This window comes from Festucalex cinctus, chromosome 8 (genome assembly GCF_051991245.1).
Source record: "Festucalex cinctus isolate MCC-2025b chromosome 8, RoL_Fcin_1.0, whole genome shotgun sequence".
Lineage (NCBI taxonomy): Eukaryota > Metazoa > Chordata > Actinopteri > Syngnathiformes > Syngnathidae > Festucalex > Festucalex cinctus.
In genome coordinates this window covers 21,447,285-21,468,056 of record NC_135418.1, presented here as the reverse complement: position 1 = coordinate 21,468,056, position 20,772 = coordinate 21,447,285, and the positions used below count along the sequence as shown (strand labels likewise).

Below are 20,772 nucleotides of genomic sequence, written 5' to 3'. Positions count from 1 at the left end.
CAGCACGTGAGGGTCGAGCGCCGTCGAGCCGAACGTCTCTGGTGGAGTTTTGCTGTTGTGCTTGGAGGGCTGACCATGTGCGCAGCAGGCCCACACGACAAATGAACCCTCCACCAGCCAGTCACATCCTGTGCATGGCTCGCCACTCACTTCCTGACTTGGGGGGGCAGTATAGAACTGTAAACGCACAGATGACATGGAACACATTAAAAAGACCCTAAGTGAACGCAGAGATTTGTTTTAAATACATTTGACATGGTTGATGATATTTGCTGAAATCATGTGAGACTGACAAGTTTGTAATAATAAATTGTTCCAATATTTCAGATTTCTGATTTTTTTTTTTTAATGAGTCAAATTTGCAACTGCTTATTCTGTGCAAAATGTAATGCACTTTAATTAGATGATTCTCCACAAATCTAACTTAACAAAATTATTTTTTTAAATGTGTTAATTTTATTAAAAATAAATAAATAAATAAATACCCTTAACAGTAAGACACGTAAAAATAATGACTGACAAAAACAAAACAAAATCTAATCTTAATTATTGCATTGCAGTGCATTATTTTGTGGTGACATAAAATTTTACATGATTTTTTTTTACGCTTCCCTAGTACATTCCTTTATGAATCTAAATATTTTAAGTTTAGTTTAATTCAATGAATTGAAATAAGAGGTATTTATTTGTAAAGGGATTTATATTTATATTGTTATTATTAGGGATGGGCTGATATTATTTCATGGTATCGGAACGAGAAAATTAGAAAATAGAAGAATAGAAAATTGCTATTAATTTAAAAAAATGCTGCACTGGGGTATATAGGTTGGTCTATCTTTAAAATTATCTGTCATTGTTTTGGTTTTATTTTATGTAGCAAAATTACTAGTGGTATCGGTACTTGGTATCGGTAAACACTCAAGAGTTGAGTTCTCGTACTAGTATAATAGTATTAGACTGACAAAAAAAAAGTGGTATCAAACAAGTCTAGTTTTTATGTATTTTATGCAAATAATGTTTTCATGTATATTTGTGTTCAATTTCATTCAAATTTTTGTGTTTATTTTATGTCTCTCTCATTTTTCTATCAGTGTCAAAGTGTCTCTTGTATCTTGTCGCCATAACAAGTTACCCAAGCAGTGCTTTGTCCTTTATCAAAAATAATAATAAAATAAATCAAAAATCTTTGCACAAGTTACTGAAAGTAAAAACTTGGCACTGAGAAACTCACAATGGGTCAGTGAACAAAAATAGTTGCACTGGATAAGATCAAACATTTTATTCTTGAATTTCTATTGAAAGAAGTAAATGGCACCAGGAGACAATTATATTTCATTGCCACAATGATAGGGGAAAATGTATGGAATTGTTTCTGCTGCAGCAGAATTTGAAACAATTGACCTTTAATAACACTTTCAATTCTGTATGGCAACATTTGCATTTGGGTCATGTGAGTCTTCTGCTGGCCCCTGCCTATGAATTAGATGATCCACTGCTGCTGGAGCCCTTTCAAGGTCTAATTGAGGACAGGCTAAGGACGATGTTGAAGGACTGAAGGCAGAGTCGGCAGCTGGCCCAGAAGATACTGTACATTACTACGGCACAGCTTTTTACTGGGGGAAGGACTCTGCCATCTGGACACAGCTGTTTGACGCAAACCCCCTCTTTGAGCACGTGAGCTATACTTGGATGAAGAAGCTGGATGACGAGGTCTTTGTATGTCCTCGCATGGCTTCGGTTCTGACTTTTCAGATAACCTCACAAGTGAATGGTTTGTTTATAATGGAGAATATTTTTCTTTAGAGACAAAATACTACAAAAACATAGTGAGTGTGAAGGAAAACGGGGTTTATTTAAAAAAAAAAATGTCAAAAATCTCGAAACACTTATTTTGTAACTTTCTGTTGGGCAGAAGTTTTATTTTGAAGGAATAACGGAACAGGATAACGGCGTATGACGGAGTTCATATCGAGGCGATTGAAAGGGTAAAAATGATTCAGAGACGACAAATTCCACAGCGAAAAGCTACTTAGCCCGTTTAAAGTGGCAACAAAGTAAAGTAATGTGCTTATCTTTGAACAGATTTATATTTTGATTACATTTTGAGTTGAATTAACCGCCCTTTATCTGTATGGAGGTAATGTGAACACGTCTGATTGATGGTGACGTTTTTTGTTATTTACTAGTTCTTAGGTTTGCTACAGGAATTGAAAAAGAAACTTCAGACCATCAGTAAAGCTTTCATTATTTCAACTGACGCTACAGTGAGGATTATAAAGGTGTTTCATATGTCACAGCCGATGGCAAGCCTCACATACTATGCAAGTAACAAGGTGATGCCAACATCATGAAAAAAAATAAAATAAATCAGTGCTTTGTCAGAAGTGCTGAAAACGGCACCTGTGTTTCGTATAAAAATATATCTTCCAATGATTTGGAGACTGAACTGCTTCTTTTATATGGGAAGTGTTTTATTGCATGTGTAGGGTAAAGATTTGTGGTTGAAAGGATTAGCAAACAGTTTACATTTTTTACAAACTGAGAGCAGTTAAATATAAGGAAGGTTCTCAGGAGGGAAAAAAAACAACAACTTTAAGAGTCAGATGTAGCCGATGATGTCGCTGCATATTATGGGCTGTCGACTGCCCGTCTTCATGAGCGCGGTGAAGTGGTAGAAGTCCGAGTCGAGCGCGTGCAGGCCCGTGTGCGACTGGTGGAAGAAAGGTTTGAGCGACTGGAGTCCCACAGGGCAGGACAACCGTTTGGGCACCTCGGCAGTCCTGCTCCCTCGAGCGGACTCTGCCGGTTTCTGCCTCATCTCAACACTTTTGGACATCCCAGCCAGTCGTCGCTTCATGTTGACTAGAATGTCCTTGGCGAGACGTCGCCCGGCGCTTGGTTTGAGTTCTGCAGGTTCTGGACACTCTGGTAGGTCCATCCAGTTTTTAATTAGGTCCGCAAAACTGTTGTCCCCCAGAACCAGAGGCTGTCTGTTCCGACTTTTGCTTAGCAAGGCTGTAGTCCAGTCCTCTGGGTCGCTGGCCTCAAAGGAGGTCCAGCGCTCTAAGCAAGCGTCCGAGGTGGATTTGGGTCGGACCCGACCCGAAGGTCCCGTGTTCGTTCGGAGGCAAGCAGAAGAGGAAACCCGTACGTTTCTTGTCCTTCTCAGAACAACACCTTCATCGTGCCAGGATGCCTCAGAGTAGCCAGAGTCAAAGTCCAAACTCTTCTCACTGTTCGGTGAACCTTGAGCCAGGCGCTCGTTGGGTTCTTCTTCTTCTTCCTCCTCCAGCGGGTTGGCCAAACAGCAGGCCGAGTCGTAAGTGCTGGCCTCGCTGGCTTGGGACACGCGCTGGTTCGAGAGTCGCTCCTGCTGGACCCTCTGCTTGCAGAGACGGGATACGACGAAGGAACGGTCGCACGGTTCGCTCAGAGGTCTCGGTCTGCCCGGCCGCTTCAGGTCCTGCAGGGAGCGCATCGCGTTCTGCACGCGGTTCTGGAAGCAGTCGCTGGAATCTCCCACACACAGCTGGAGAAGCAAATGGAGACAAACACAATCAGATGAAGGAGTGGACAACAACAGCCAAGCACATCCCATCGCGAGGCGAGACCTGAACGCTTCCTTGTGTTGTTTCTGGGCTGACATCGCCGGTCTCCGCCAGCGTGCAAAAACATTCCTGACAAACCTCCGGGCGGCCATCGGCACGGCACGTCAAGCGGTGCGAGCCACAAAAAAAAAACGTCAGAGAGCAGGATGCACATTTGAAATGGGGAGAACTATCCCTGCTTCCTCTGGCAGCAGAGGAAATTTAGAAGTGGGAGATGTGCAGCTGAGTCGTAAATATCCTCTCACACAGGATGTCGACTGCGAGAATGCAACATTGTGGATTTACATTCTGAATCACGATGAAGTGTTCAAAGTCAGTAAGAGTGAAATCCTCGTGATGCAATGTCGCACGTGAATCATATCAAGAAATAGAAATGACTGCCCTGTATACTCAGAAGGTGAACTTTTCGAAAATACGAACCACCAACTGAACACTTTATTAGGTACACGCAAGGCTGGACTGGCTATCTAGCATACAGGGCAGAAACCCGGTGGGCCGGCTTTGTTTAGGCGATTCCATTGTGTGATGTTATTCTGAATTTATTTTTGTTATTATATCTTTTTATTCTGCCATAATTTGTCCTTCAACTACTTCAACATTTCTCAACTGATTCAAATCGTTTCAACTTCAACCTGTTCCAAAAATGAACACTTCACGGGCTATTGTTTTTCTCATTGCTAACTTGCACCGTTTTCCACACAATTATTATTATTATTATTATTATTTTCACCCCAAAAATCCCTATTCATTTTGAATGAGACATTCAAAAACTTGCTGCCATTCAATATATCATGCATATTTACATTTAACATTATTATTTTGGTTTGTCATATGCAGTGGTACAGACATTATACTGACAGCTTTTTTTTGGTTATTTAGTTACATGAGAAGGTGAAGTAATGAGAAGCAGCCCTTGTTTGGATGTCGTGCCGTCAGCCGCCATAATCAACATAAACGAACACCAATGTCAACAATGTCAATCAAAAGTGAACATTACTCGATTTGTGAACATAAATTTCTTGTAATGGATGATAAATAGGATGAAGAAAAGTTGTCTTAAACGCCTTTGAGTGTTTGGCCTTCAGAGACTCCATATGACATGATGTTATCGCAGCTGTGAATTTTGAACCATTTGGGATCCCTCGCCTCCCCCTCCTCCTCATTCTCCATCTCCCGCTCCTCCCCAGACTTATCCTCAGTGGGGTGGCATTGCCACACTGTGCCACCGTTTCAAAACTTTCTCCTCGGCTGCCTTCATACAAAACACAATTGATTTTGTCCCCATGTGGACTCTCAGTAAGAGCATGTTAGTTTTCTCTTGGGCTGGTGATCACCAATAAATGGGGCGACAATTATATACTATGTTACAGTCAAGACGCATGCAAGAAAAAGAGGAATGTAAACTTACCATTACTTGTGTCTGCAGTGATGTTAAAACTTTTGATGTGTCCTGCAAAAAAGCAATGAACATAATTGATTACATTTCATTTGATTTTTCTCTATAATATATGCCTTAATTTATAAAATACACGGAACTAACCTTGGCATTTGGTTCAACTCGTCACGGAGATTTCACTTATGATGATGCTGCGTCTGCTGAGTCCTCACTCTTGTGCTCAACATGACGGCTGACAGCTCACTATAGAGGCCGAAGTGCTTGGTCTCAACCAATGAGCAATCAAAACTCTCCACCAATAGTGTGGCGCCTCTAACAAAGCCCCTCCTCCAACAATTTGCCACACTTTTTTTCAAGCAGTCACAAGCAAGGGCAAGAAATATGATGTAAAATATGTATTGCAACTTTTAGTAACTAAAATTCAGATAATTAATATATCTGATGTGCATTACACTTATCAGTAAATTGATCAAACCAAATCACTTAAGGTCCATTTTATTCTTTTATCCAGCTCACTGAGCATTTATAATAAATGTTCTGTAATCCCCACAAACTATAATTTAGGTTTATTATGCTGGTTATATTAATTTATATTAATATATAATTGGTTATTATATTAAATATAAGTATGTTGGTTGATCTCCCTATACATTTGTCACTTTTTTAATTTATTTGATTAAATCAAAAGTTTCTAATAATTAAATTTATTATAAATAAATCGAGTTAAATTGAGAACGGCTGTTTTTATTATTAAAATAACCTATTATACATGTACATTTTCACTTTTTTTTTCTTCTTGTTACTTTGTTATAATTTTTTATTCTCCTCATCAATAAATGGTCTTGACGTTTTAAAAATCAAACGTGCGGCTGCTGAGCACCAGTTTGCCCATGTCACTGTGCTGGAAAGTAACTGTATTGCAACCACAGCAGAAGGCGCCACCTGGTGGTTGCGTCTAGGTATAACTTACTTACTGTATACTGTATAAGTATCGATTGTGCCTGAATGCAAACATTTTGTTGGAGCCATTACCGCGAAGGGGACTTGGAATTAATAAGTTAATGAATTTGTAAAGAGATTAAGTTGAAATAAGCATTTATCCAAGTTGTAACTTTGTGTTAGTTCTGCTTTGTTTTGAAGGTTTGACCATAGTGGTAATTTTATGTTTAGTATGCCCCCACTGGCCAGGTATGGCTACTGCATTTAGATGTGCACTTCCTGCTGGGTAAAAGGCTTAAAAGCAAGATGGCTGCCTTAGCTCTGGTTAGTGTGTATGTGTGTGTGTGTGTGTGAGGGAAGATAAGCTAGGTAGGCCTCTCGGCTTGATAAGGTTTTTCAAGCATTAGTTGCATTAGTCGTATTAGTTGTATTATTATTTTACTATCATTTGATATCCTGCAATATTTCAAGCCAAAGGATTATTATTGTATACATATCACCTCTTCAAACTACCCAACATCCATAACCCGGTTCCTGACATCATCGCCTGACCAAACAATTGGTGAGTCAATGCATTGAAGCCCTGCTGAGACCTGCACTTGTCTTTCAATTAAGAACATTAGAAACCTAAGAAAAATGGCACAAACACTTTTCACACACCTTTTCTCATGACGTGTCAGTGAAAACCATTCACCATTCTTTGCTTTCCCGGCTGATTAGAATTGCATACAAAACATTTGACCACGGCAGACTACACACGCTCATCCCATTTGCAAGTGAGAAATGGTAGCGCCTTGTGTTACAGACTGGAAGCTAATGCAAATGAACTCATTCAAGTCAAGAAAATAATTAGGCATCATTCAACAGGTCTAAACATTTACATGCAGTTCACTCAAATGAATCAATTAATTCTTGTTTGTTGTCAAATTGTGTTACAAGTGAAGAGACAATTTAATGTGCACCGTATTTCATTTGCATGTTCAAAATACTACTTATTAAAAGTGATCATCGTTTTTAAGAGAGAGACAGTGAAACATGCTTACCAGCCAAAACATTAGGCACGTTTCAACAATCTTATGACAATATGGAAAACATTTTAACTCATTCACTGCCAGCCCAGTTAAAAATTGATCTTTGACGTGTATAGTCGTCAATGGCACTGAATGAGTTAAAACATTTTTTTTTAAATGTTCATAAATTAAAACGTCATTTTCAGCAAGCGAACATTAGCAATTAAACAAAAAATAAACAACATAAAGACTTAGCTCACAAGACCAAACTTTTATTATTTACATTTACCAAGTGACTTGATTTGTATTTTAATATCAACAAACAAGTTGTTCTGTATCATCCTTCAGACTGTGTGCTTGGATGCATGTTAAGCTATGGATACAGAGTAGAAATAGCCCTAATTGACACTGTGAAGAACAAATGTGAAGATACACGTGTAAACACATATCAAGGCACAAACATAAAAGTCAAATGATAGACTCGGAGCGAAACAAAGAGTACACAACAATCTACAGTAGGTTAGCAACAGACGTCATTTAAAACCTCACGGATTGTGTTCAGTGTATTTAAACAGTAACAAGTGTGAGTGGGTGCAGGCTAATTCATGGAATGTCATGCAGGAGAATACTGTGATCATTATTGATTGTAAATGGCGTAAAAATAAAAAAAATAAAAAAAAGCCCACACAGACATTGACATTCTCCATGTTTTAACAGTTAGTTGCTAACATGAGTTGATGTGATATAAAATCTTGTTTTTGAATAAACTTCAAGGGCAAAGTCAACATCTTCAAAAAGTCATTGGTGAATAAAAATGGTAACTTAAATCATAATTACCACAAGCTCTTGATGGATGATTGATATCCTTTGTGCATTTTACATGCGTTCCAACAATTCAATTAAAACCAACTCATTTTTTTCCACGAAGCGGCTGCTAAATTATTCGCATCCAATGAGGGCCTTCAAACATTCATTAAGAGGAGTATAAAGGGGAAAAGAGGTGTGGCAACTTTGTATGCAGGACCAGCGTTACGCAGAGGAGAAGATGGCCGCCAATCATTGATTGTTGAAGCTCCTTCAAGGTTTCCCTTCTTGTAGGAATTACATCTGACACGGTTTTCATTATGAAAAGCAGTAATCGTCACATGGCTGCTGCAGTCTCTCATGCAGTGTGCACGCCCGCCGCCGCCCTGCCACAAAACACAAAAACAGTACAGAAGTGGAATTGCAGCAGCATTATAAACAACACTTTAAATTTCACTACAATTGAGAACCTATATTTTATTTAAAAAACAACAACAACAACAACACACGTTTATTTAATATTATTTTTAACCCAGAGTGACATTATGTAGTTTGAACATTAACCCTCTAAGGGATTCTTCTGTCTACCACTAGGGGGAGCCGGCAAACTACACCACACTGAGAATCACTGTAATTGGAAAGAAGAAGAAAACATTAAAGTAATATGCAGGCATCACAAAACTGGCAACGTTTTTTTTTTTGCTTCAGGTCACATCTGATTTGTATTTATTTATTTATTTATTTATTTATTTATTTATTTATTTTATCTATCCTTTCTGACATGTTATTACAACATGTTTACTACATTACAACATCCAAAAAGACATTCAAAACTCAATAATGCATTCTTCTTTTTAATTTGATGATAGATAGTCCACTGTACGTATGAAAAATGACCATCAAGCCTCCTAAATAAAACAAAAGCGGTATATATAAATAAACTTGAGTTGAGTTGAGAAAAGTAGTGACGGACAAATGAAGCTTCATGAAGCACCTGCAATATTTTTTGGCTCCTCAAGATGGCACTCTTGGTTTAAACTTAACTTTAATTAATTTCCATTGGAGCTTCAAACCGAGAGCACCATCCAGAGGAGTAAAAAAATATAGCAAGTGTAAAAATCTCTCACCCTTCAGAAAAGGCCGCAGTCCTTCAGGTTGTTCTTGATGATGACGTCAGTGACGGCGTCGAAGACGAACTGCACGTTCTTGGTGTCGGTGGCACAGGTAAAGTGGGTGTAGATTTCCTTGGTGTCCTTCTTCTTGTTCAGGTCCTCAAACTTGGTCTGGATGTAACTGGCTGCTTCGTCAAACTTGTTGGGCCCTGGGAAGAAAAAGAAGACTTTTATTTGTTGAAGCCACATTTTTTTTGGACCATGTTAAAATGTGGATTCTAGGGTGAGACCAGTTCTAAGTACAACTTGTACCTGTGTACTCTGGGAAGCAGATGGCGAGGGGGCTACGGGTGATCTTCTCCTCAAAGAGGTCCTTCTTGTTGAGAAAGAGGATGATGGAGGTCTCGGTGAACCACTTGTTGTTGCAGATGGAGTCGAACAGCTTCATGCTTTCGTGCATGCGATTCTAAAAGAGAAGTCGCCGATTGATCATGTCAGCGACAGTGATAAAAGTAAAATCGAGCCAAGATTGAATATCTCGAAGCAGGGCAAAAATATTCTGTGTGGCAAGTAGCTTATGTTTTCATCCCATGTAGGTTTTTTGTAAGAGCATTTTACTTCCTTGAAACATTTTTTTCCCTTCGTAATAAATTCATAAAGACTCTGTAGATTGTATTCCAAGATTTGTTTCAAAATAAATTAAACATTTTTAAGGATAATTTCTGAAAACGTGCAAATCTCAGTGCACATCGGTTAGCTAGCTAGCTAGCTAGCACTGAATTGTGGCGATATAGCATTATAATGTTCAATATTTATTTTTTCCAATCGGCATCTCACATCCAGTCACGCCTATCTTATAGTGTAAGAAATTAAGATGACATCACACAACAGTGTTTATCAAGCGCAAAGGCAAGTCCATTATTCTATTAATACGTAACTAGGCCCTTTCTACTAGTATAGCATCCAGTTAGCTAGCTAGCTACAGTAGTCAAGTCATCTTTATTTATATAGCGCTTCGTATGCCTACACCCTGAATGCCACATTTACGAGCCAGCTGTCCGCCCAACGGCTAAATGGAGCCTAGTAAGCTTGTTAGCTTGCGAGCTAATTGGCTGCTTGCGCCTCTTAGTGTGGCGTGGAAACGCTAAGTTGATATATTTTCATGGTTTCAGCATGTAGGGATGTGTTGGCATAAAAAAAAAAAAAAGAAAAAGAAAAAAAAAGATACTTCACAAAATAGCATATATTTTTCATTGAAGCATGGTTTTACTTTTTTTTGGCTAGCTTGTTTTCATGAATTTTACGAAGTAAAACGTTCCTACTGCATTGGCAAGAAAGTCAAGATCACGTCATTACGTTTTTGCAGTATACCACCAGGGGGAGCTGTTGTTCAATATTACAAATGCAAGGACTGACATTGCATTGGGGCTCGTCGAAGCATTAAACTCGTAACCTGTTCAAATAATTGGGGTCACATGGTTCAAGCCATTTTGGATTTGAACACTCAATTAGTTGAGCAGCAAAATGGATTGTGCAATCATAAGAAAACGTGTTAAAAGCCTTCTAATGACAAGTGAGTAACGGTCATCATGGGAGTAGATGAACATGCCACAGCAGGGTGTTGCGCCATCCTCACCATCTCCTCATCCTCGGCCAGCACCAGGTCGTACGCGCTGAGCGCGACGCAGAAGATGATGGCCGTGACGCCTTCGAAACAGTGGATCCACTTCTTCCTCTCGGAGCGCTGGCCTCCCACGTCGAACATCCTGCAAGGGGGAGATGACGCAGAGGAGACACCAGTGAGTTAATGTGTGCACAAGGTGGAGGCAGACAGAGCCGAGTGGTACTAAAAGACACATAGAGCGAAAGTTCAGGTGAAATTCAATGCCTGAATGCACATTAACATTTTATGAGCTTGCTTTTGGAAGTGAAGGAGGTGGAAATGCATCTGACTAAGCATCAATAAGAGACACTATACAAACCCTTTAGAAAAGATTGAGAGTTTTCGCTCCTGTTTTATATCTATGACAAAAAGACAACTATAAAAAAGAAAGAAAAAAACTTTTATTGATTCATGCATTATTTCATTATATTATATTTCATATATTATATTATATTTCATATTTCATTATTTCATGCATCCTTCATGCATTATTTAGGTCAAATACTGAGACAAGGGCAGAAGGTAAACAAACGTGTAAGGGCTGATCAAGGAACAAGTCACACCAGGCTGCTTCTCACTTTTATTACCTTCGCTACTTGAAATACATATTCCTACCACTAGCTGGCGCTCCTCAAACCACAAAATCACAAACAGATCATAGACGTTGGATGTTTCTGTTTATGTCCCCTTCATTTTGGTGGAAAATGCACAGTGGATGTTTCTTTTTTTTTTTTTTTTTTTTTTTTTTTTTGAAGAAGAAGAAGAGTTTATTCGGGTTCCTTTTTTTTTTCTCCAATGAATTTCAATGCCTGGCATATTAAAGAAAAAAAAAAAAATGTAGCCATTTTTTTTTTTTTTTTTTTTTTTTAAATGCTGTTTTTGTGCCTAGACCAAAGCAATAACATATTTCCCTTACCCATAATGATTTTACTTTGTGATATTTTTAACCAACTGGTTCATTTAAAACTGAGCCATGATTGGTCGTTACCTACTTCCTCAGCACAGGTGATGTCATCATCAGTCGACAGCAAGTAGAAAAATTACTTTTTAAAGGTATTAACTCTTTGACTGCCAAAAACGTTTAATCACGATTAATAAAATCATAATGTATGCCACCATAAACGTTAAATGACGTCAACTACGTTTTTTTTTTTTTTTTTTCATTTTTTTAAATCAATGGGCAGTGCAACATCTAAGTGCAGCGCTGCCTGGTCAATGGGTTGTGGAATCAAAAACACTCACTAACTATGGCCACCAGATGGCAGCATTGTATCTTTTCAATGGGCTGCCCGTGTATCAAATTACAATGAAAGATGACAAAATCTGATGAAACGTTTTCAAGGATGACGTGAATGATAACGTTTTGATAACATGTGGCAGTAAAAGAGTTAATTGTACATGAAAAATAATGACGTTACCACATTAATTATAGAGAAAATATTAACTTTTTACTGCTGAAAATGGCTCAATAAGTAAGTCCAAAACAGTGCAGCAAATTATTATTATTTTTTCCAGTTATTACACTGTTGTGTAAACCTTGTGAATGGCTGCTAAAGTTTCTTCAAAAGGGGCAACTGCACCTATATTTAGAGACATGTTGTTCTCGTCTATATGCGCTTACATAAGTGTTGCCGCAGGGTCCATTTATCAAATGTTTGAACACATAAACCTGCACTGTCCATACATCCTGTGTAAGCGGCAACGTCAGTCCATTAGTATCCCACGCAAGTGGTCAGGATGCGTCTAGCCGTGGTTTATGTGTTGCATAAAAATCAGTTTTTATAGACCGACAAATGGAGTGTGGGGGTGAGGAACTAATTTATTTACTCTCTGTGTAATCATAATAATTAAGCTTTTAATTGCCGCTCTAATTTGGCCACGTTGCGCATTTCAAGCTTCTATTAATGTTGAAATGAGCACTTTCTGTTCAAAAGAGCCTAATGGCCTTCGTGATGGCTTTGTTTAAGAGTAGGTGAGCGCCGATGTGATGTGTTTTTAGCGCGAGTGGGCGGGAGTGGAGGTCTGTTTTTTACTGCGGGAATATCAGCGCCCTTACTTGAAGTGCAGCTCTTTGAACGTGAAGTGAGTCTCCACGATGCCGGTGGTCTTGACGCGGGTTCGCAGCACATCCTGCTGGGTGGGGATGTAATCCGCTTTGGATATCCTCTCCAGATCGTTCAGGTAACTACAAAGAGGGTGAGCAGGGAGATCATCAAGACGAACACTCGAAATGATGCACTTATTTTACATATTGTAGATTTTTGACTTTTCTTAGGTCCAGCATTGGCGCCACTTATTTTTCTTTTGTTCAGGGTATCCAGTACTTTTTTGCTTGTTTGTTTAAACTAAATGTCACAACGACTGCATACTTTTCTCATGCTTTTAGTTTTTTTTTTTTTTTTTTTTTTTTTTTTTTTTTTTTTTGATTTGTTTTGTTTTTAATCAGTAAATGAGCATTGCGTGAGTAATGCAAACTGTGCAAAGTTTTCTCTGGTGTGTAATCTGGCCTGTAGATGAAAGGTTGAAACCCAAGTCAATACTTAAAAAAAAATACATAGAAAAAATACATATATATATATATATATATATATATATATATATATATATATACACATACACACATATATATATTTTTTACAATATATTTTTAAACACAATATCACAGAAGAAAGTTGTCACATTCTAAAAATATTTTTATTGTTTTGTTTTTCTATTATTTTTTTAACAGGGAACATTTGTAACATCTGAATAAAGTACTTTTATTAAAGTACAATTAACTGGAAATAAAATAAATAAAAATTAACGTCACACTATTATAAAAATTATGTATTAGTATTATTAGTGATAACGTAGTTATACTCATAAGAATCATGTTATATTTTTAAGAATGGTCATGTTTTCTGAAAAAGTTGTAATATTAATAAAACAAAGTATGTTTTTAGAAATAATTTACAATATTATGAGACACATTTCGAGTATTGCAAAAAATAATGGTTAATTGTATTTTTAACTTAAAAAAAAAATTCTCAGATTGGCATGAGAAAAAAGGAATAATTTTACTGCATCAATGTCGCAAATGAGAAAAATGAGAAAATAAGCACAAGACGAAAAGAAATTCCTTACATTCAAATAATTTGCACCTTTAGAAAAAAAAAAAAAAAAAAAAAGGTCAATTTTCATTTAAAACAGAATTATCTGCTCCTGCTTTTATTTCCTCTTACTTGTTTGACACAAACTCCCAAATCCATTAAATTTGGGTTAGACATTCGGTAATACTATCATTTGCGTCTTTCATTGCTGTTTCTTTGCCTGCTTCAGATGCATGACTCATTACATGACATTACATTGCCAACATTTGAGGTGATATTTGTGAAGTCGGTGGAGGATTCGTTTGCACAGGAGAGCCTGAATCAGATGATGGATGAGGCCAAACACGAGCCGAACAAAGCCTGGTGTGCTTCTCAGGGGAGATGCAACCTGCTCAACCAAGGAGCAAATCTTCAGTCAGCACACCATAAAACACTCCCAAAGCCGCAATTTTTCGCTCTTTCCAGAAATTGGCAGTGTTGTTTTTGAACGTCAGCAGCTCTTAATGAAGGAAATTGTCTCTCGCTGCAAAAATTCCAACTGGGAGTGTGTGTATGTGTGTGTAAATGGCTCATGGATGTTGAAATTCCAATCAAAGGATGGAAAATGGACTTGCCTGAAAACATAATGCAGCTAAACCTCATGCATCACTGATTCAGGACTCTGCTACTGTATATGTCATTTGTACTGCTGACCCCGTTTGTCTATACTACACGGCATCGCATTAGAAATCCTTAGCCAGAAACAATAGCTTTGTGTTGTGCACCTAGTCCCGGCCTGCATATGATGTCTGTTCACGCACGATAAGCAGTATAGGAAATGGATGGATGGATGGCGATTACAGCTCCTGCAGTGGCGCAAAGAGGAGGGGGTGGTCACGTGCAATAGATGTGGAGAGTTTGTTTTCTAGCGCTTGCCACGTTGAAATTCTCACAAGACCATTTTCAAACTAGCAACCAACTGATTTTCAAGATATCAAGTCAAGAATAGCCGCTGGTGCTTTATGGCAGAAACGAAAACAAAATAAACAGAAAATTAGCACATTCGTAATCATACATAACTGCCATGGAAAAGGGACTCCACATGAAACCAAGCTAACAGTTAGCCTAGTTAACTGCCAGTAGCTAACCTGCGCTCAAAAACAGCTAACTCTCTACATGCTAATTCACCGTCTCCCACGTCACTCACCCACACTCAAAGCCACAGATAATATGGTGTGGAAGGCAAACGGACAACAATAACACCCGCGCCTCAACGTGCACATTTGGTTGTTTAATAATACAAAATCAATTTTCATAAAATTACCGTAATTTCCGCACTATAAGACGCACCTCATTATAAGGCGCACCTTCAATGTATGATATATTTTCAAACTTTTTCCATATATGAGGCAGTAGAGGCTGGGGTTACGTTATGCATCCATTAGATGGTGCTGCGCTAAAGGGAATGTCAACAAAACAGTCAGATAGGTCAGTCAAACTTTATTAATAGATTACAAACCAGATTTCTGACAACTCCATTCACTCCCAAAATGAATAAACAGCTGTTTTATTATTGTCTCTGAGGTAAAGTATCAGTATTAGCTAGCGATCCAAGATGGCGGGATCTTCTGCGCATGTGCGTTACCGATCGTGCAGGGTCACCGATAGCGTCTTGACAGCGAGACCTGTTGCGGCTCAATATTGATCCATATATAAGGCGCACTGGATTATAAGGCGCATGGTCAGCTTCTGAAAAAATTGAAGGCTTTTAGGTGCGCCTTATAGTGCGGAAAATACGGTACTTCAAACTTTAGTTCTATGCCAAATCAAGGAAATTAAAGATTAAAAAAAAATAATAATCTTCAATTAATTACTGTAAGTCTTTTTCTGGTTTTGTCCGAGTCTCATTAAGAGTCATTAAAGGGCCTTCTCATCTTGGAAATATTTTCCAGCAGGCTATCAGTCAGTGAGTGAGCGGAAGCACATCTGTGTTTACAGCCCACCTCACTTACAGCAGCATTACATCATTAGCAACATCCTCGCGGCCAGCTGCGAGCTTGTCTCGCCCAGTCGGCCTTTGTTTCACTCAGAAAGTTGGATTATGAGCAGGCGTTGGACTTTAATGCATTGCAATACAATACAGAAAAAGTATTAATAAAAATAACACTTTTAGCTCATTCACTCGCAGCCATTTTCAGTGAAGTAACCCCCTTCGCTCCCGGCAGTTTTACTGGATTTTGACTGATTTTGCAAGGTCCACAGAATATTTGGTTCTATTACTATAAAAACATGGAACCTAGCAAAAGAAAGATTCTAGTCTCTTCTTTCGGGGAAAAAGTATATTTGGATCTGTGTCCGTTTTGCAACAATTAGCATTATAATATAGATAAGTTTCATCATCATTCACAAACCTGTTGAAAACACTGGCAATAAGAGCTTGTTGCAACATGGCCCTGGCTGATCTCCTATACTCTGCTGCCACCTGCTGGCTGTTTTTGTAATAACTACCATTGCTTTAAGCGACCTCTTCATGTCAGAAGCTACATCAAATCCTTCTGTATGCGCTAGCATTAAAAAAACAGCATAGAAAAACGTATAAATACATTTTGGGGAGTGTTAAATTTTTTTAAAAAGTATTTATATATGAGTTAACTACATTTTGTCTTTGTCTGCACTCCAGATGAAACTGAAATATTTTCACAGTCCAAATTCGTGGAAAAAAGATAACTGCTTTGAGTCAGTTTGTCAACTAAAATGAATTTGAATGGATTTTTACAATTGAATTCCACCACTACTGACATTGTGGTTTGCATCAGTGAAACCAGTGAGACTTTCTAAAGGTTGTCTCAACAAAAACATCACCTCATCTGAGCAACTGTAGCAAAATATGTACACTTATAAATAAAGATGACTTGACTTTTAATAATGAAGTTAAGTATTCAGGGATTGATCATCATGAGGGCTGTTGTCACAGTTTACGCCCTTTTTTTTTTTTTTTTTTTAGCCATCCGGCAAGATGATTGCACTCATCTGCTTGCAATATTAAAGAATGAAACCGCAGGGAAGGCTAAATAATCAGATAACCGATGATATCTTGCCAGTCTCGATGGCTCTCCGGGGAGGTCAAAGTGGGTTTTCCACTACAGACAGAGCATATGAAAGAGGCGCCATTCGTACATCGCAAAATCTGAAGAAATATTATCAGTCGCACGTGACGCAAAACATCAACAAGCACACAACAGTACCCTTCCTCTTCCAATACAGATCGAGATGAGGACAAAGAGCATTTTAAAAAGATCTTCTCAATAATTGGTATTTACATTTATAGTGGTGGAATAGAGTTAGAGCAGACTTCAAAAGTGGGACGGTATCAGTCGTGAACGGCGTTATTTCCGCGACCGGAAGCGATTCCCACTCACTATGCCGCCGAGTCGTTGAGCTGGTATTCCCGCGAGCGGGCGAAGCAGCTCTGTATGCCGCCGTCGGCCCACAGTCGCAGGATCACGTTGGCCAGGTCGTCGGGTAGGACGCCCTGCTCCTCGGCGGCGGCGGACAGAGCGAACAGCTGCTGGGCGTCGTCCTGCGAGCAAACACAAACGGATCCGAGTAGTCCAAATTTTGGATGGGAATAATAACGGATTATTATGATAGTATTTAACAAATTCACTCCAGGTTGTGCTGCTGCTAAAGCAAAATTCTCAGGTAACGAATATCATGCAAGTTTGCAAAAGGTTGCAAATAGTTGCAAACAGTTTTAGCGGTCAGTTCTCCTTTTTGATGGAGTCAAGAAAAACTTTTCCATCCAATTAAAAATATTCTTTAAAAAAAAAAAAATATATATATATATATATTTTTTTTTTCTTTTCAAATGACTATATTTGGACATACGGGTATCCATGAAGTTATCGGTATACATTAAAAAAAATAAAATAAAATAAATAAAAAATAAAATTGCAATTACAGTACATTGTTTATCAAAATACAATGACTGGTTCACGATCAGAATAATGTTATTTAAAAAAATATTATATATATATATATATATATATTTATATTATATATAGATTTTTTCCTACAGCAAAAAAAAAAAAAAAAGTAAAATATTCATCCCTCTCATAAAAAGTTGCAGATCCAATTACCTCCACACATACTTTACATAAAATGACATAACTTGCTTTAAACTTGCAAAGTAGAAAATTTTCATCCAGTTATCCATCTTCTATAGTGCTTTTCCTCACTGTAGGGTCTTATGAATATGATTCAATTCAGCCTGTTCAGTTATTACAATCGTCTCATAATCTGTTTCCCTTGTATGGGACAGCAGAGTCCTCAGCCCCAAGTTGCCATGGAAACAGTACAGGGAGCATGACCGGCACTGGTTAATTGACTTATGAGGCTTTAGTGGGATTGTACAGAAAAATAATCCAAGTATTTTTATTTTTCTGTCGACTATCTGAAGCTGAGAGCGATTTGAAAAAATATTTCAATTGACAAGAAACATGAACAAATTGACTAATTTTGACCTTCAGTTTGTGCACACCTGCTAAATACTAGCTCACCGTCCAGCCCATAAAACAAAACGCATGCAGCAAATATAAACTGCCCAGACTGATTCACAAATGGTCTTGTCAGTTAGGCGGTTAAAGGATTTCATTCTTCAGGTTTGATTTCTAGTCGGCTGCTTAGGCAGCAATGTAATGCCATTGATAACCATAGGAGCTAATGATAAACAACCGACAGCGGCTGTGAGCTGAGCACAGCAGAGGCAATAAATTTGTGTGTGCAGGATGTCTGCGCGGCTTCATTTGCTGCTTTACTACGGATGATGACGTCCCTCAATCACCTCTATTCCTCTTGGCATGATATGAACAATACTTCTCTATTCATAACAGCTGGCACGATGTACTAAATAAAGCAATCATTCCTAGTGTCGTTTATGTGCAGTCAAGGGAGGCAGAGCCTCACCTGAATCAGAAAGAATAAATAATAATCAAATAAAGTAATTTTTAAATTTACTTTGTATTGATTTTGTTTTTAAATCCAATCCATTTTCATCGTCAAAATTCACTTCACTTCAAACTGCACAATCATCACACTAACTTGCGAGAGGAGGCTTGTAATTAGCTTCGCCCATGATTTGGATACTTTTAATATACACTCTAATTTTCAGACTAATGTACTTTATTCAATATTGAAGTTTTACAGATAAAAATAAATTCAAGGTGAGGCAGACAGTTGCCTCATTGAAGTGGGCGCTGCAATTAGCTAGCTAGGTGTCAGATCAGCCTCAGATCTGACACCTAGCTAGCTAATTCAATTCTGAAATTGAGAGTTTAAAGCCCAATTCACAGAGACTGCGGAAAGGACGCGGTGCGTTTTCCGTACGGATTCCGCAAGGACTGCAATTCACACCGTGTGCGTTGCGTGTCCGGAAATCTGTACCCGCCAGACCAGAAGATCACGTGGGGGATTACGCTGGAGAGTTAACAACCGTGTATATAGAGTCCTGTTTTGTAAACAATAGCCACGCTTGCCTGTTGTCACATCGATATGCTTTTTGGACGCTATTTCTGTGGACTTCCACCATGGCTCTTACCATGGGTAAGTAAGTTTTATGTTTAAATAGTGTTATTTTGTCATGTTTAATTTATTCTGAGCTCACTTTTTGTCTTAATTGTCCGACTCATGTCATGCTATGTAGCTAGCTAGCATCCCTCCCCAAAAAACGAGTTCGCAAACGATTTTATTTTTGAAATATACCGGATTTACCTTGATGTGAGATGCCTGACTTTCTTCTTCAGCTTCATGAAAATCCGCACGCGGCGTCCGGAAAAAATAGAACGCTTGCGGAAACCTTCCCCGTCGTTCAACACGGCAGACGCAGCTGGTGTGAATTGACATGTAGACTTGAACGTTCTTTCCTTGCGGCGTCCGTACAACAACCGTACGGAAAACGCTCCGCAGCCAGTGTGAATTGGGCTTGAGTCTAAAATTTTTAACTTTAAGCTAAACATGGACAATATTCTATAGAATCTTCTCTAAAATTCTCCAAACTAGACTGAGAAACATAAGTGGGTCCCAAAAAACACTACAAAAGGACTATGAGAATAACATTTGAAAGGAAAACCTAGATGAGAGGTTAGCATGCCTCGCTCACATTTCTTAGTTTTTGTTATTTGCCTTCCTGTATGTCCACCCCCCCTCCCCCACCCCTTCCTGGTAATTTGGCTTCCAACCACACTCCAAAAATATATGATAAGTGGGCATAGGAAATGGATAGCTGGATAATATAATTGGATATTTTCACTACAGCATCCTCTGGTGGACATGGTGGTAAAAACTGGAGCATCTTGAGCAGGGGTGTCCAAAGTCACTGGGGGTGAGATACACCCCCCCCCCCCCCACCCCCATCGGTGAAACGCCCCTGACAACTACTATGACTACTTCTAATAACATTGTTTCAAGTTCGAGTGGTGCAGCAGGTCCATTTTGCTTTAACGGCCACAGAAAGTATGCGTGTGCACACTATCTTTTAACAGCCTGAAGAGAGAGACCCGAGGGACTCCCAAAGGTCGCTGCGCACCGCACGAAACTCTATATTGATGTTGATAGTAGTGTTTTATTTTTTTTTGCCCATTCGTGCGTCTTCATTTCAGTAATAATTAGTCTGACTTGTGTTCGTCCTGTGAGCGTATGGTAATTATGGCTACGGCTAATTAAGCTGTCCCTTTGAAGCCCAAGTCCAAAGACTCCCAAACACAAAATCATTAAGATAGTACAAATTGATGCGATATGTTGCCTCGAAAAAGCTTCTGTAATGTTCAAAGCGGGGAGCTGCGCTTTCAAACAGTCTCGGAGGAGCTCCGTGAACGGAAGAAGGAAAAATACCGTATGTAGTGTCATTTCTTCTGGAAACACTGGTCACAACATAAGTTACGCCTGACAGTTATTTCTCACCACTTACATGAAATTAACTCTTTTACTGCCACACGTTATCAAAAAAAATAACCCCCAATGCCAACGGATTTGGAGCATTTTAACTCATTTTTCGAAGCAAACAGAATATTGTGTTCTTTTGCTACATATACATCATGGGTACCACATGAAAGATCGTATTCCATTCTTTCATTAGAAAAAAAAAGTATGTTTCTACCTTACTCCGTTCTTTAGTA

At 38.6% G+C, this 20,772-nt stretch overlaps 2 protein-coding genes across 4 annotated transcripts in view; both read right to left on the bottom strand.

Annotated features, from left to right (window-relative positions):
• Positions 1-1,823: 1,823 nt before the first annotated feature.
• LOC144024470 (PAK4-inhibitor inka2-like) lies at positions 1,824-5,284 on the bottom strand. 2 transcript variants are annotated; one of them, XM_077530784.1, is made up of 3 exons: positions 5,149-5,284; positions 3,612-5,058; positions 1,824-3,529 (listed from the first exon to the last, which is right to left on the bottom strand). In XM_077530784.1, the coding sequence occupies exon 3, from the start codon at positions 3,476-3,478 to the stop codon at positions 2,600-2,602; it is 879 nt and encodes a 292-aa protein (XP_077386910.1). In that variant the 5' UTR covers positions 3,479-3,529; positions 3,612-5,058; positions 5,149-5,284; the 3' UTR covers positions 1,824-2,599. The 2 variants fall into 2 exon arrangements, with proteins under 2 accessions (XP_077386910.1, XP_077386909.1); XM_077530783.1 differs by having other exon boundaries at positions 1,827-3,529; positions 5,017-5,058; positions 5,149-5,282.
• A 1,925-nt stretch (positions 5,285-7,209) lies between these two features.
• Positions 7,210-20,772, bottom strand: part of LOC144023656 (guanine nucleotide-binding protein G(i) subunit alpha-2-like) — a 40,832-nt gene continuing 27,269 nt past the window's right edge. For both annotated transcript variants that reach the window (XM_077529340.1, XM_077529339.1), the window contains exons 5-10: positions 17,020-17,180; positions 12,589-12,717; positions 10,506-10,635; positions 9,182-9,335; positions 8,885-9,078; positions 7,210-8,143 (exon numbers count right to left, since the gene is read on the bottom strand). In XM_077529340.1, the coding sequence (XP_077385466.1) occupies positions 8,888-9,078; positions 9,182-9,335; positions 10,506-10,635; positions 12,589-12,717; positions 17,020-17,180 (765 nt within the window). In that variant the 3' untranslated portion in view covers positions 7,210-8,143; positions 8,885-8,887. The remainder of the gene's footprint in view (positions 8,144-8,884; positions 9,079-9,181; positions 9,336-10,505; positions 10,636-12,588; positions 12,718-17,019; positions 17,181-20,772) is intronic.